A 12,260-nucleotide genomic window follows, 5' to 3' on the forward strand; every position below is an offset into this window, starting at 1 on the left:
TATATCTTGAGTTGATATACAGTACTAAGTAACACTTGCTTATGCTGCTGATACTAACAGGTAAAACACATGCACGCTAGCTACCATCAAAGAATGACAGGTATTAAATCTTTTCCATGTTGCAGACTATACATATGAAAGTAATAAAGATGTCCTTCATGGTTATACGGCAACATCACAATGTAAAAGCTAATTACACCATTCTCTGCTCTTACGTGGTTTGTCAATGGAGTATAGAATAAGATCCTCCCACAGCTCTGCATCATCCTGCTCTTTGGCAAACTCAATGGCTTTATCCACATTATGCAGTTCCTCCATGATCATCTGCAAGGCCTTGCGACTATTACCCATTCTGCCTGCAGGACACAAAGACATGAATGTGTAATAATCATCTGAAGAGCAATAAGTACAATGCAATAAAAGTAAGGTCATAAAAATGCAAATTACAGTACAGCATACAATAGTACTAGTAATAATATTGCTATACAAGGATATACTAACATATGCCTAAGCTGAAGTTAAAGGACGACTAAACGGTTCTAAAAATACAGTAGTTTACCCTGCCATTAATTTGCCTTGAAGTTTCTATTTTGCTCACAATTGCCCAGTTAGTAAGTGCACCCCTCACTTCATGTAAACAATGATCTATAACAATATCTGTCCTTCAATGGCAGAGAAATGATCTCCTGTGGCCGGGTAGTGGGTAAAAAATTATGCCTCTCCTCTTCATCATAATGATTTGCAGGAGTATCGGCTTCTAAATGACTGGTAATGGAAAGTCACAGCACAATATTACAAAGTAAGGCAGGATACATTTTAACTACAACTTTCAGTTATACTTAGCTAAAAGTAAATAATGACAGATCTTGAAAGCAGGGTGGATATGGGAATAGGTGGACAAAATATGCCCCATGTGCAACCCTCGGGCATACCTCCCAACATGATTCATTCCAGAATGGACAAAATGCTCTGCTCCTGGACTTCCCTCTTAATATATGACTGATGTCACCTGGGTTGAACTAGTTAATTGATAAGAAAGGTATTTCAACACAGGTGCAATCATAAATTAAGAGGGAAGTCCAGGTAGAGAGCATTTTGTCCCTTCTGGAATGGTTGGGAGGTATGTCTTGGGGGACAATTTAATTAGTGTAGATGCGAGTTGGGTCTTGTTAGACATTCTCACTACCAACTCTCAGGGCCGGATTCAAATGTTCCCTGCCCCCTGAGATTGCGCCCACTGGCAGTATTCTAATGTTAGACGACGGGCACGACAAGTTCATTTCCGCTCGCTACCTCCGGGGGTAGCGAGCTGAAATGCACGTAAAGAGACCCATTTGGGCACTCAAACAGGTCTTTTCACGATCGCACTTATTACTTTGGTTGGGCTTAGGTGCTTTGCACACCTAAACCTGACTGTAACGGGCACGCTCAGTGCGATAACGGGGCCATTTGAACATAGCTCTTCTATCTCCCGTCACTTTAGATGGGAGATAAGGGGTGCAATAGGATTTCAATTCTTCCCTTAGTGTTAATTACATTTGCAATTCAATTCCAAACTCACATTGCTTTTAAAGAGGAACACACTTTTTATGTGTGCCCATCTTTGAGCAGGAGAAAGGGTGGGGGAAATCTCAATTTTAAGGAAGAAATGTCGACACACAGTGCAGAACCTCTGGTATACCCCTCCTAATGCATAATTACGCACCTGGAGGGGTTTAAATAGCATAATTTGGACAATAAAGATACCATGTCAGTTTTCAGGTGAATTTCTCTAAAAAACTCAATAATGGGTTAAATGATGTGGGACAGGTACCTAAAGATGTTGTATTCATGGGAGAGGTAAGAGTGTTTATTCAAACTTTTTACATAATTGAATGAAAACACAGAAAAATGACTACACAGACATTTTACTTTACTTCAAAATGCTGGAAAAAATGTAATTCACTGAAAAACATTTGCTTGTTATAATTTTTCAACCATTAATTTAAATTGCAAAATGCATAAACTTGACACCTTTTAAAAACCTAGAACTTTCCTTATGGTCCCTAACAGTCTTCTGTAAGGCCCTGCTATCTCAGTTGTCACTTGTTTAGGGTCCAAGGTGATTTCCCCACTTTTTCATATACCTCTCCCAATTGCTTTTTGTATACAAGTCATGTAACTTTGCAGTCAGTACAGAGAATTGCCATTTCTAATTGAATCTCCCATTTCTTGGGTGTGTGCATTTGTGTGATGTACTGTATGTTAGTTTCATGAAATAAACTATCTATCGCCAACTCACTCCTAATTGAATTGACCCCTTGGTGTCTATAAAGAAGGTAAGAGTATCAGGCCCAAGTGTAAATCACATATTATTATATATGGGCTTCATTGTTTTAAAAAGTAGAATCTCCTGTTTAAAATACAACTTGTTACTGTAGGTCAAACCTAAGTACCCCAATCCAGCATAGATCTGGATGATAAACACAAGCTAATGTATAATAATATCCCCAAGTCCTCACAGATTATACAGAAGTGCTTCAGAAACCATGAAAAAGATGTTTTGTAGACATATCCCTAACTAACAACAAATAAAGTAACCAGGTCTGCGAATGGATGGTGAGGTGAGCATTGTCATACACTGTAATCTTGGTTGGCAACTGGACTAAACTAGACAGAAAAAAATGTGTGCAATTGCACAATAAAACTGCCATGCAGCTACAGTGTGTACAAAAAAGTGTGTATCCCCACACACTGCAAAGTCAAATGGGAAGCAGAGGATTTTGTCCACAAACCAGAGCGCATACCAAGTATCACATTTCAAAACGAGTGTCATACATAGTAAAAAGAAAAGAAAAAGAAAATCAATCACCATAGATAGAAGCACAAAGTCCTCAATGCTGACAGATTACCAATGGGAGATTGGTGACTTTCTGTATGGAGGGGTGAGAAAGAGGCACTAAGGAACATTTGTGAAGGGCTTAATCACAATGATATGTCCATCAAGCTGACGTTCACTACCAGTCAGAAGGAAGTGGCATTTTTGGACCCAAACATTTATATTGCAAATGAACAAGTGAATTCTAAAACGTATAGAAAAGAGACAGATTCTAATAGCTTCATAGACAGAACAAGTCAACATCATGCAAACTGGCCGTTCAGTCAGTTTGCAAGAATTAAAAGAAACTGTTCAAATATGGAGATATATAATCAACAACTTGATGAACTCTCCAGTCGTTTGTCCAAGAAAGGATACAAATCCAATATCTTGAATACAGCAAGAGAAAAGGTTAATAATATAGATATGGAATACCTTTGGAGATCAAGGACAAAACCACTTCTTCTGATGATAAATATAAGTGGGCGTTCAAAAGTCAATATAACAGGTCTTTTAAAGGTATTCAACGTGTTTTTAAGGATAATTGGAATATCCTCAAACAGGGTTCGGTAATAGGGGCTTTGCTGCCCGATAAGCCTGTTTTCATCTATAGGAAGGCCCCTTCCTTAAAAAAACAACTTGTAAAAAGTAGCTTGGATAACGAGCTGAGACAGAGTATAAGAACAAAGGGATTTTCATGTGGTGATTACCTAATGGGGGTAATTCTAAGTTGATCGCAGCAGGAACTTTGTTAGCAATTGGGCAAAACCATGGGGGTAATTCCAAGTTGATCGCAGCAGGAAATTTTTTAGCAGTTGGGCAAAACCATGTGCACTGCAGGGGGGCAGATATAACATTTGCAGAGAGAATTAGATTTGGATGGGTTATTTTGTTTCTGTGCAGGGTAAATACTGGCTGCTTTATTTTTACACTGCAATTTAGATTGCAGATTGAACTCACCACACCCAAATCTATCTCTCTCTGCACATGTTACATCTGCCTCCCCTGCAGTGCACATGGTTTTGCCCAACTGCTAACAAAGGCCCTCATTCCGAGTCGTTCGCTCGGTATTTTTCATCGCATCGCAGTGAAATTCCGCTTAGTGCGCATGCGCAATATTCGCACTGCGACTGCGCCAAGTATCTTTGCTATGAAGAAAGTATTTTTACTCACGGCTTTTTCATCGCTCCGGCGAACGTAATGTGATTGACAGGAAATGGGTGTTACTGGGCGGAAACACAGCGTTTTATGGGCGTGTGGCTGAAAACGCTACCGTTTCCGGAAAAAACGCAGGAGTGGCCGGAGAAACGGGGGAGTGGTTGGGCGAACGCTGGGTGTGTTTGTGACGTCAAACCAGGAACGACAAGCACTGAACTGATCGCACAGGCAGAGTAAGTCTGGAGCTACTCTAAAACTGCTAAGTAGTTTGTGATCGCAATATTGCGAATACATCGGTCGCAATTTTAAGATGCTAAGATACACTCCCAGTAGGCGGCGGCTTAGCGTGTGTAACTCTGCTAAATTCGCCTTGCGACCGGTCAACTCGGAATGAGGGCCAAAGTTCCTGCTGTGATCAACTCAGAATTACCCCCCATGTGCACTGCAGGGGAGGCAGATATAACATGTGCAGAGATAGATAGATTTGGGTGTGGTGTATTCAATCTGCAATCTAAATTGCAGTGTAAATATAAAGCAGCCAGTATTTACCCTGCACAGAAACAATATAACCCACCCAAATCTAACTCTCTCTGCAAATGTTATATATGCCCCCCCCTCCCCCCCTGCAGTGCACATGGTTTTGCCCAACTGCTAAAAAATGTCCTGCTGCGATCAACTTGGAATTACCCCCAATGTGTAGAACAGTAAAATCCCCTGTGAGGAAGTTTACCGAATTCACAGCAAATGGCCGCATTCACCCAATAAAAGAGTTTAAAACATGTCACACAAAGAACGTTGTTTATGTGTTGGAATGTGCATGCGGCCTATGCTATGTTGGTAAAACAGGAAGATGTGCAAAAACAAGATGGGCAGAACATATTTACAATATTCGTAAAGGCTTAGAGACGCACAGCGTCTCATCTAATTTTAAGAAAGTACACAAATCCAACGAATGTTGCTTAAGTAATTAAAGGGGCATCCAGGCAATAATTCCTAAGTGGAGATCAAGAGACATCGAGAGAAGATTGTCTCAGGCAAAAATGAGGTGGATTCATCATTTAGGCACCCTTGGTCCCAAGGGACTGAATGCTGAATTCAAAATAAAGTGCTTTCTGCCATAATTTAACTTTTAGTCCTGCACTCCATATAGAATAAAAAATGAGTGAAGCCCAAATCGACAGTTTATACCTATGTGTATATTGAACGTTCTTGGAATTGTGTGTTTTATTCTTGTTTGTTTTTTATGATAATTGCTGCATTTTTATGTTTTGTCTTACATGCAATATTATCCTGGAGGATTTATTATTAATGGACTCAATTTATGATATGGGACACTTGTATAAGGATTCTGTTCTTTTTGGACATTTCTACCATTGGAGGAACTTATCCTGAGCGTGGAACGCAAATACAGACACTTCCGGGGTTGTGGAACGCATAAGGAACTTCCGCTTCCGGACCGATTGCGCATGCGCACCACCGGGAAAGCGTCGATTAGCAGTGATGGATATCACCTGTAATACTTTTAATGTAGGTTTAAAAACGAACACTTTGAGCCATGGAACCACGCTTATGATGAAGGACTATATGTTTGAAACGCGTTTAGCGTGGCTCCCGTTTATGTGTTGTGGACTCCAGGACCTTCAGATCTCTCTGGGGAGGTAGTGCTATCCTGAACGGAATCATAGCTTTGAGACCATCCACCTAAGAGTCATCTGTGGATTCGGGATCCCCCTGGGTGATATATGCTGTGCTGTCCTATGGAGATTTATGTTATATGCTGTTTTTATCATGTTCCTTGTGAGTGCAATCTGTAGCATTAAATATTGTTCTTTTTTAATTCTGCTACACTATGGTCTGTGTTTTTTAGTGTCTCTCATTTCCCACTATTCATTGTGGGGGAAAGAGACAATTATTAAACAGGTTCACTAAAGCATATGGAAACCTGTAGTTTGGGGAGAAGTTTTCTTGAGTAAGATCATTCATCCAGTCACCGTCACCATGCATTGAGGACTTTGTACTTCTTTCTATGGTGAATGATTTGATTTTTCTTTTATGCTTACTATGTATGACGCACGTTTTGTAATGTAATACTTGGTATGCGCTCTGGTTTGTGGACAAAATCCTCTGCTTCCCAACTTGACTAAACTGGCAGACCAAAGTACAGTGTTCGGTCTCCAATACAATCACTACACACAAAAAAAAGTTCATTATATCTGACCTGATCTGAACAAGAAAAAAAGATACAACATGAAATATGACCACAAAACCATTTATCAGGAGTCTGATTTTGCATGGCATTGCTTTTTAATTAACAGTCAACTGAATAACTGGATCCATGACTGTGGCAAAATTGCTCATTAATTGAAATATATGGTGATCAAGTTTAATTAACTCACAGTGCAATGTAATATTTGCAGCATTGTCAAGTGTTAACAAGTAAATCACATGCACGCTAGCTACCATCAATGAATGCTGTTAAACTAAAAAACTTGTAGTATCAAAGACCTTCCATAGTCCACACAGCTTATTGTTTATAGATGTACTATATACATGCATAAAATGCAATGGAGGTAATAATATTTCAGGGAAGTGTATTCATTTTATTAATTCTAAATATTTCTAGACATAGGGTGAAACAGTCATCCTACACAGGACACTAGTCACCAAAGCTGTTTTCCTCAGGCTCCGTTGCTTGTCTCATAGCCCCAAATGAGGAAATCAGTCTGGGTGACCCTGCGGTGGGGGTGTAAGAGGAAGGGTTATGGATCAATGGTTCGACCTGGATAAGGTCGACAGTCAATATGTTGACAACTATTAGTCAACATGGACAAGGTCGATATTGGAAAACGATCAACATGGGAAAGGTCAACCTATGTAAAGGTCGACATGAGGTTTTTTTTATATTTTTGGTGCTGTTTCCCTGTTACATGACCAGGAACACCAATTAGAGCACCACTCCACTCGCCATGCTTCGGGCAAGATGCCTTGCTGCGCTCGGCACAGGTTACTTTTCCCAATCGTAGTCCACGTGTATGGTAAATTATGAAAAAGTTGAAAATCAAAACAAATTGTAAAAAAAACCTCATGTCCGCCGTTTCCTGTGTCTACCATTGCCATGATAACCTTTTAACAATGTATAACTTTTCTTCATGTCGACTAGTAGTGGTCAACCTACTGACTGCTGATCTAAGTACTGCCAACCTAACAACCGGATACCAAGAGGGAGGATCTCTCAAAGCTGCAATCAGTGATATTATGGAGATTGCGGTCCTTCTGCTCACCTGACCCTCTCTGAAGCTACTTCAAAGTGGTGAGCGGAAAGAACTCCTATGAGTATCTGAAAGCATCAATATAATGTAAACACCGTAATCTTACCATATACTATACATAATAAACAAACAACTACGAAAATAGTTCACAAACATACTTACTTAACAGATACACAGTCTCTTCAACAAAGTTTCTCTGGTGACAGATCTCAAGAGCCTGTAATTGAGATGAAGTAAAATGATCAAGCTAAAATTGTGTTACATAAAAATGCAACATAAATTAGTTTTTCTATTTCAATTAGTTTTTCTATTTCAGAATATTAAAGTTGCATTTCCAGTTTTTTTTTTTTTTTTTTTTTTCAAACTCTGTTTTATTAAGGAATACAATAAATAACAAGAGACAACAAAACTACAGAGCAGGCTTAGGGCTGTATAAATTGTCACAATGATAAATGCAAAAGAGCTGCTATGATTAGAGTTCAGAATGAGTCCCCAGTCTGCATAGAATAGAACAACAACCTAGGCTGTCTTGTAACAATGGTGAAAGAAATAATCAAAAAGTTATAAAAGCAAAAGAGAAGGAAGGAGCTGTATCAAATAGGCAAAGAAGGGAGGCAGGAGGAAGATAATACAGATGAAACTCAGAAAATAAGAATATCGTGGAAAAGTTCATTTATTTTAGTAATTCAACTTAAAAGGTGAAACGAATATATTATATAGACTCTTTACAAACAAAGTGAGATATTTCAAGCCTTTATTTGTTATAATTTTGATGACAGTGGTTTACAGTTTAAGAAAACCCCAAATCTAAAATCTCAGAAAATTAGAATATTACATAAAATCAATAAAACAAGGAATTTAAATACAGAAATGTCGGCCGTTTGAGAAGTATAATCATGCAGATGTACTCAGTACTTGATTTGGGCCCCTTTTGCATGAATTACTGCCTCAATGCAGCATGGATTCTATTAGCCTGTGGCACTGCTGAGGTGTTATGGAAGACCAGGATGCTTCAATAGCGGCCTCCAGCTCTTCTGCATTGTTCGGTCTCATGTCTCTCATCTTTCTCTTGGCAATGCCCCATAGATTCTCTTTTTTCTTTAGCCCAGGTAAGACGCTTCTGATGTTGTTTGTTGTTCAGGAGCGGCTTGACAAGAGGAATACGACATTTGAAGTCCATTTCCAGGATACGTCTGTGTGTGGTGGCTCTTGATGCACTAACTGCAGCCTCAGTCCACTCCTTGTGAAGCTCCCACACACTTTTGAATGGTCTTTTCCTGACAAGAAAAAAAGAACTGGTTTGTTGCTCAGTGGTCCAAAGTCCTCTTTTCTGATGAGAGCAAATTTTGCATCTCATTTGGAAAACAAGGTTTTAGAGTATGGAGAGGCACACAATCCAAGATGCTTGAAGTCCAGTGTGCAGTTTCCACAGTCTGTGCTGATTTGTGGACCCATGTCATCTGCTGGTGTTGGTCCACTGTGCTTTATTAAGTCCCGAGTCAATGCAGCAGTCTACAGTACCAGGACATTTTAGAGCATTTCATGCTTCCTTCAGCAGACAAGCTTTATGGAGATGCTGACTTCATTTTCCAGCAGGACTTGCACCTGCCCACACTGCTAAAAGTACCAAAACCTGGTTCAATGACCGTGGGATTACTGTGCTGGATTGGCCAGCAAATTCGTCCGACCTGAACCCCATAGAGAATCTATGGGGCACTGCCAAGAGAAAGATGAGAGACATGAGACCGAACAATGCAGAAGAGCTGAAGGCCGCTATTGATGCATTCTGGTCTTCCATAACACATCAGCAGTGCCACAGGCTGATAGAATCCATGCCACACCGCATTGTGGCAGTAATTCATGCAAAAGGGCCCTAAACCAAGTACTGAGTACATACAGTGCATCCGGAGAGTATTCCCAGTGCTTTACTTTTTCCACATTTTATTATGTTACAGTCTTATTCCAAAATGGAATAAACTCATTTTTTCCCTCAAAATTCTACACACAATACCCCATAATGACCACGTGAAAAAAGTTTTTTGTAGATTTGTGCAAATTTATTAAAAATAAAAAACTAAGAAATCACATGTACATAAATATTCACAGCCTTTGCCATGAAGCTCAAAATTGAGCTCAGGTGCATCCTGTTTCCACTGATTGTTCCTACAGCTTAATTGGAGTCCACCTGTGGTAAATTCAGTTGATTGGACATGACTTGGAAAGACACACACCTGTCTATATAAGGTCCCACACTTGACAGTGCATGTCTGAGCACAAACCAAACATGAAGTCAAAGGAATTGTCTGTAGAACTCCAAGACAGGATTGTCTTGAGGCACAAATCTGGGGAAGGGTACAGAAAAATATCTGCTGCTTTGAAGGTCCCAATGAGTACAGTGGCCTCCATCATCCACAAATGGAAGAAGTTTGGAACCACCAGGACTCTTCCTAGAGCTGGCCGGCCATCTAAACTAAACGATCGGGGGAGAAGGGCCCTAGTCAGGGAGGCGACCAAGAACCAGACCGTCACTCTGTCAGAGCTACAGCATTCCTCTGTGGAGAGAGGAGAACCTTCCAAAAGGACAACCATCTCTGCAGCAATTCACCAATCAGGCCTGTCTGGTAGAGTGGCCTGATGGAAGTCACTCCTTAGTAAAAAAGCACATGGCAGCCCGCCTGGAGTTTGCCAAAATGCACCTGAAGGACTCGCAGACCATGAGAAACTAAATTCTCAGGTCTGATGAGACAAAGATTGAACTCTTTGCCATGAATGCCAGGCATCATGTTTGAAGGAAACCAGGCACCGCTCATCACCAGGCCAATACCATCCCTACAGTGAAGCATGGTGGTGGCAGCATCATGCTGTGGAGATGTTTTTCAGCTGCAGGAACTGAGAGACTAGTCAGGATAGAGGGAAAGATGAATGCAGCAATGTACAGAGACATCCAAGATGAAAACCTGCTCGAGTGCTCTTGACCTCAGACTGGGGCGACAGTTCATCTTTCAGCAGGACAATGACCCTAAGAACCAAACCCAGATATCAAAGGCATGGCTTCAGGACAACTCTGTGAATGTCCTTTAGTGGCCCAGCCATAGCCCTAAACTATGTCCTTTAGTGGCCCAGCCATAGACTTAAATCCGATTGAACATCTCTGGAGAGATCTGAAAATGGCTGTGCACTGACGCTTCCCATCCAACCTGATAGAGCTTGAGAGGTGCTGCAAAGAGGAATGGGCGAAACTGCCCAAAGATAGGTGTGCCAAGCTTGTGGCATCATACCCAAAAAGACTTGAGGCTGTAATTGCTGCCAAAGGTGCACCAACAAAGTATTGAGCAAAGCCTGTGAATACTTGTGATTTCTTAGTTTTTTAATTTTAATAAATATGCAAAAACCTTAAAACACTTTTTTCCCGTTGTCATTATGGGGTATTGTGTGTTGAATTTTGAAGGAAAAAATAAATTTATTCCAGTTTGACATAAGGCCGTAACATAACAAAATGTGGAAAAAGTGAAGCGTTGTGAATACTTTCCGTATGCACTGTATGCATGATTATAGAGGGCCGATAATTCTGTATTTAAAATCCTTTTTTTTTTAATGTAAATTTCAAATTTTATGAGATTTTGGATTTGGGGTTTTCTTAAGCTGTAAACCACAATCATCAAAATTATAACAAATAAAGGCTTGAAATATATCACTTTGCATGTAATGAGTCTACATGATATATTAGTTTCACCTTTTAAGTTGAATTACTGAAATATATGAACTTTTGCACAATATTCTAATTTTCTGAGTTTCATCTGTAATGAAAAAGAAAGGCTTAAGATTAGAGAAAAGATAGAATAGTAAGGAGAAAGAATATCCTCATCATCATCATCATCACAACTCTATGATACGGAGGGGGGAGGAGGTATCATGTGAGCAGCATATGTCATTGTTTCCTTGAAACTCAACCATTCAAACCAGGCAGCAGTAAACTGGGAGGAGGATTGCCTTGAGGAGGATGTAAGGTCTTTCATGGCCATATAAAAGTCAATCCTTTGGAACCACTTGGAAATAGGGGGCTTGTACAGTAGATCACCAGAAGCATGGAATAGTGGCCATAGCAGTGTTCATGAGATGTTACAGCAAATATTTCTTGAATTGGGATACTGAGATACTCATTAGAAGCCAAAATTCAGGCATCTCAGGGGGAACCGTTCAATTTGACGGCTTTCAGGATCCCGATGCGTATGTATTCAGTCTCAGGAACTGGGTTACCAGAAAGGTGTCGAGTGATAGATTGAACTTGATGCCAGAGGCCAGCCAATACTGGCCACTGCCACCATATGTGGAGGGGGTTGGCCTGCTATTGGCCACATCTCCAGCAGAGTGCGGGTCTACTCAAAGACATTTGATGGACATGGTCAGGGCAAGGGTACCATCTAGACACAATTTTGTATTGCGTTTCCAATACCTGGAGTGAACGAGAGCAAAGGTGAATTGGTACATCTGACCATTGTCTATCAGCAGATAGCTTCCTTTGTAAGTCTCTTTGACAGGCCACGACAAATGGGTGAAGGTGAAGGGAAAGACTGGTGAGACATTGTCTACAGTTGTGCTCATATGTGTACATACCCTAGCAGAATTTGTGATTTTCTGGCCATTTGTCAGAGAATATGAATGATAACTCACAAACTTTTCTTTCACTCATGGTTAGTGGTTGGGTGAAGCCATTTATTGTCAAACAACTGTGTTTACTCTTTTTAAATCATAATGACAACAGAAACTACCCAAATGACCCTGATCAAAAGTTTACATACCCTGGAGATTTTGGCCTGATAACATGCACACAAGTTGACACAAACGGGTTTGAATGGCTACTAAAGGTAACCATCCTCACCTGTGATCTGTTTGCTTGTAATCAGTGTGTGTGTATAAAAGGTCAGTGAGTTTCTGGACTCCTGAAAGACCCTTGCATCTTTCATCCAGTGCTGCAC

General features: G+C 40.3%; 1 protein-coding gene across 2 annotated transcripts in view; it reads right to left on the reverse strand.

Annotated features, from left to right (window-relative positions):
• Positions 1 to 12,260, reverse strand: part of VPS41 (VPS41 subunit of HOPS complex) — a 661,741-nt gene that overhangs the window by 43,676 nt on the left and 605,805 nt on the right. For both annotated transcript variants that reach the window (XM_063922529.1, XM_063922530.1), the window contains exons 23-24: positions 7,447 to 7,501; positions 216 to 356 (exon numbers count right to left, since the gene is read on the reverse strand). In XM_063922529.1, coding sequence (XP_063778599.1) covers positions 216 to 356; positions 7,447 to 7,501 — 196 coding nt within the window. The remainder of the gene's footprint in view (positions 1 to 215; positions 357 to 7,446; positions 7,502 to 12,260) is intronic.

This window comes from Pseudophryne corroboree, chromosome 5, assembly GCF_028390025.1.
Source record: "Pseudophryne corroboree isolate aPseCor3 chromosome 5, aPseCor3.hap2, whole genome shotgun sequence".
Taxonomy (NCBI): domain Eukaryota; kingdom Metazoa; phylum Chordata; class Amphibia; order Anura; family Myobatrachidae; genus Pseudophryne; species Pseudophryne corroboree.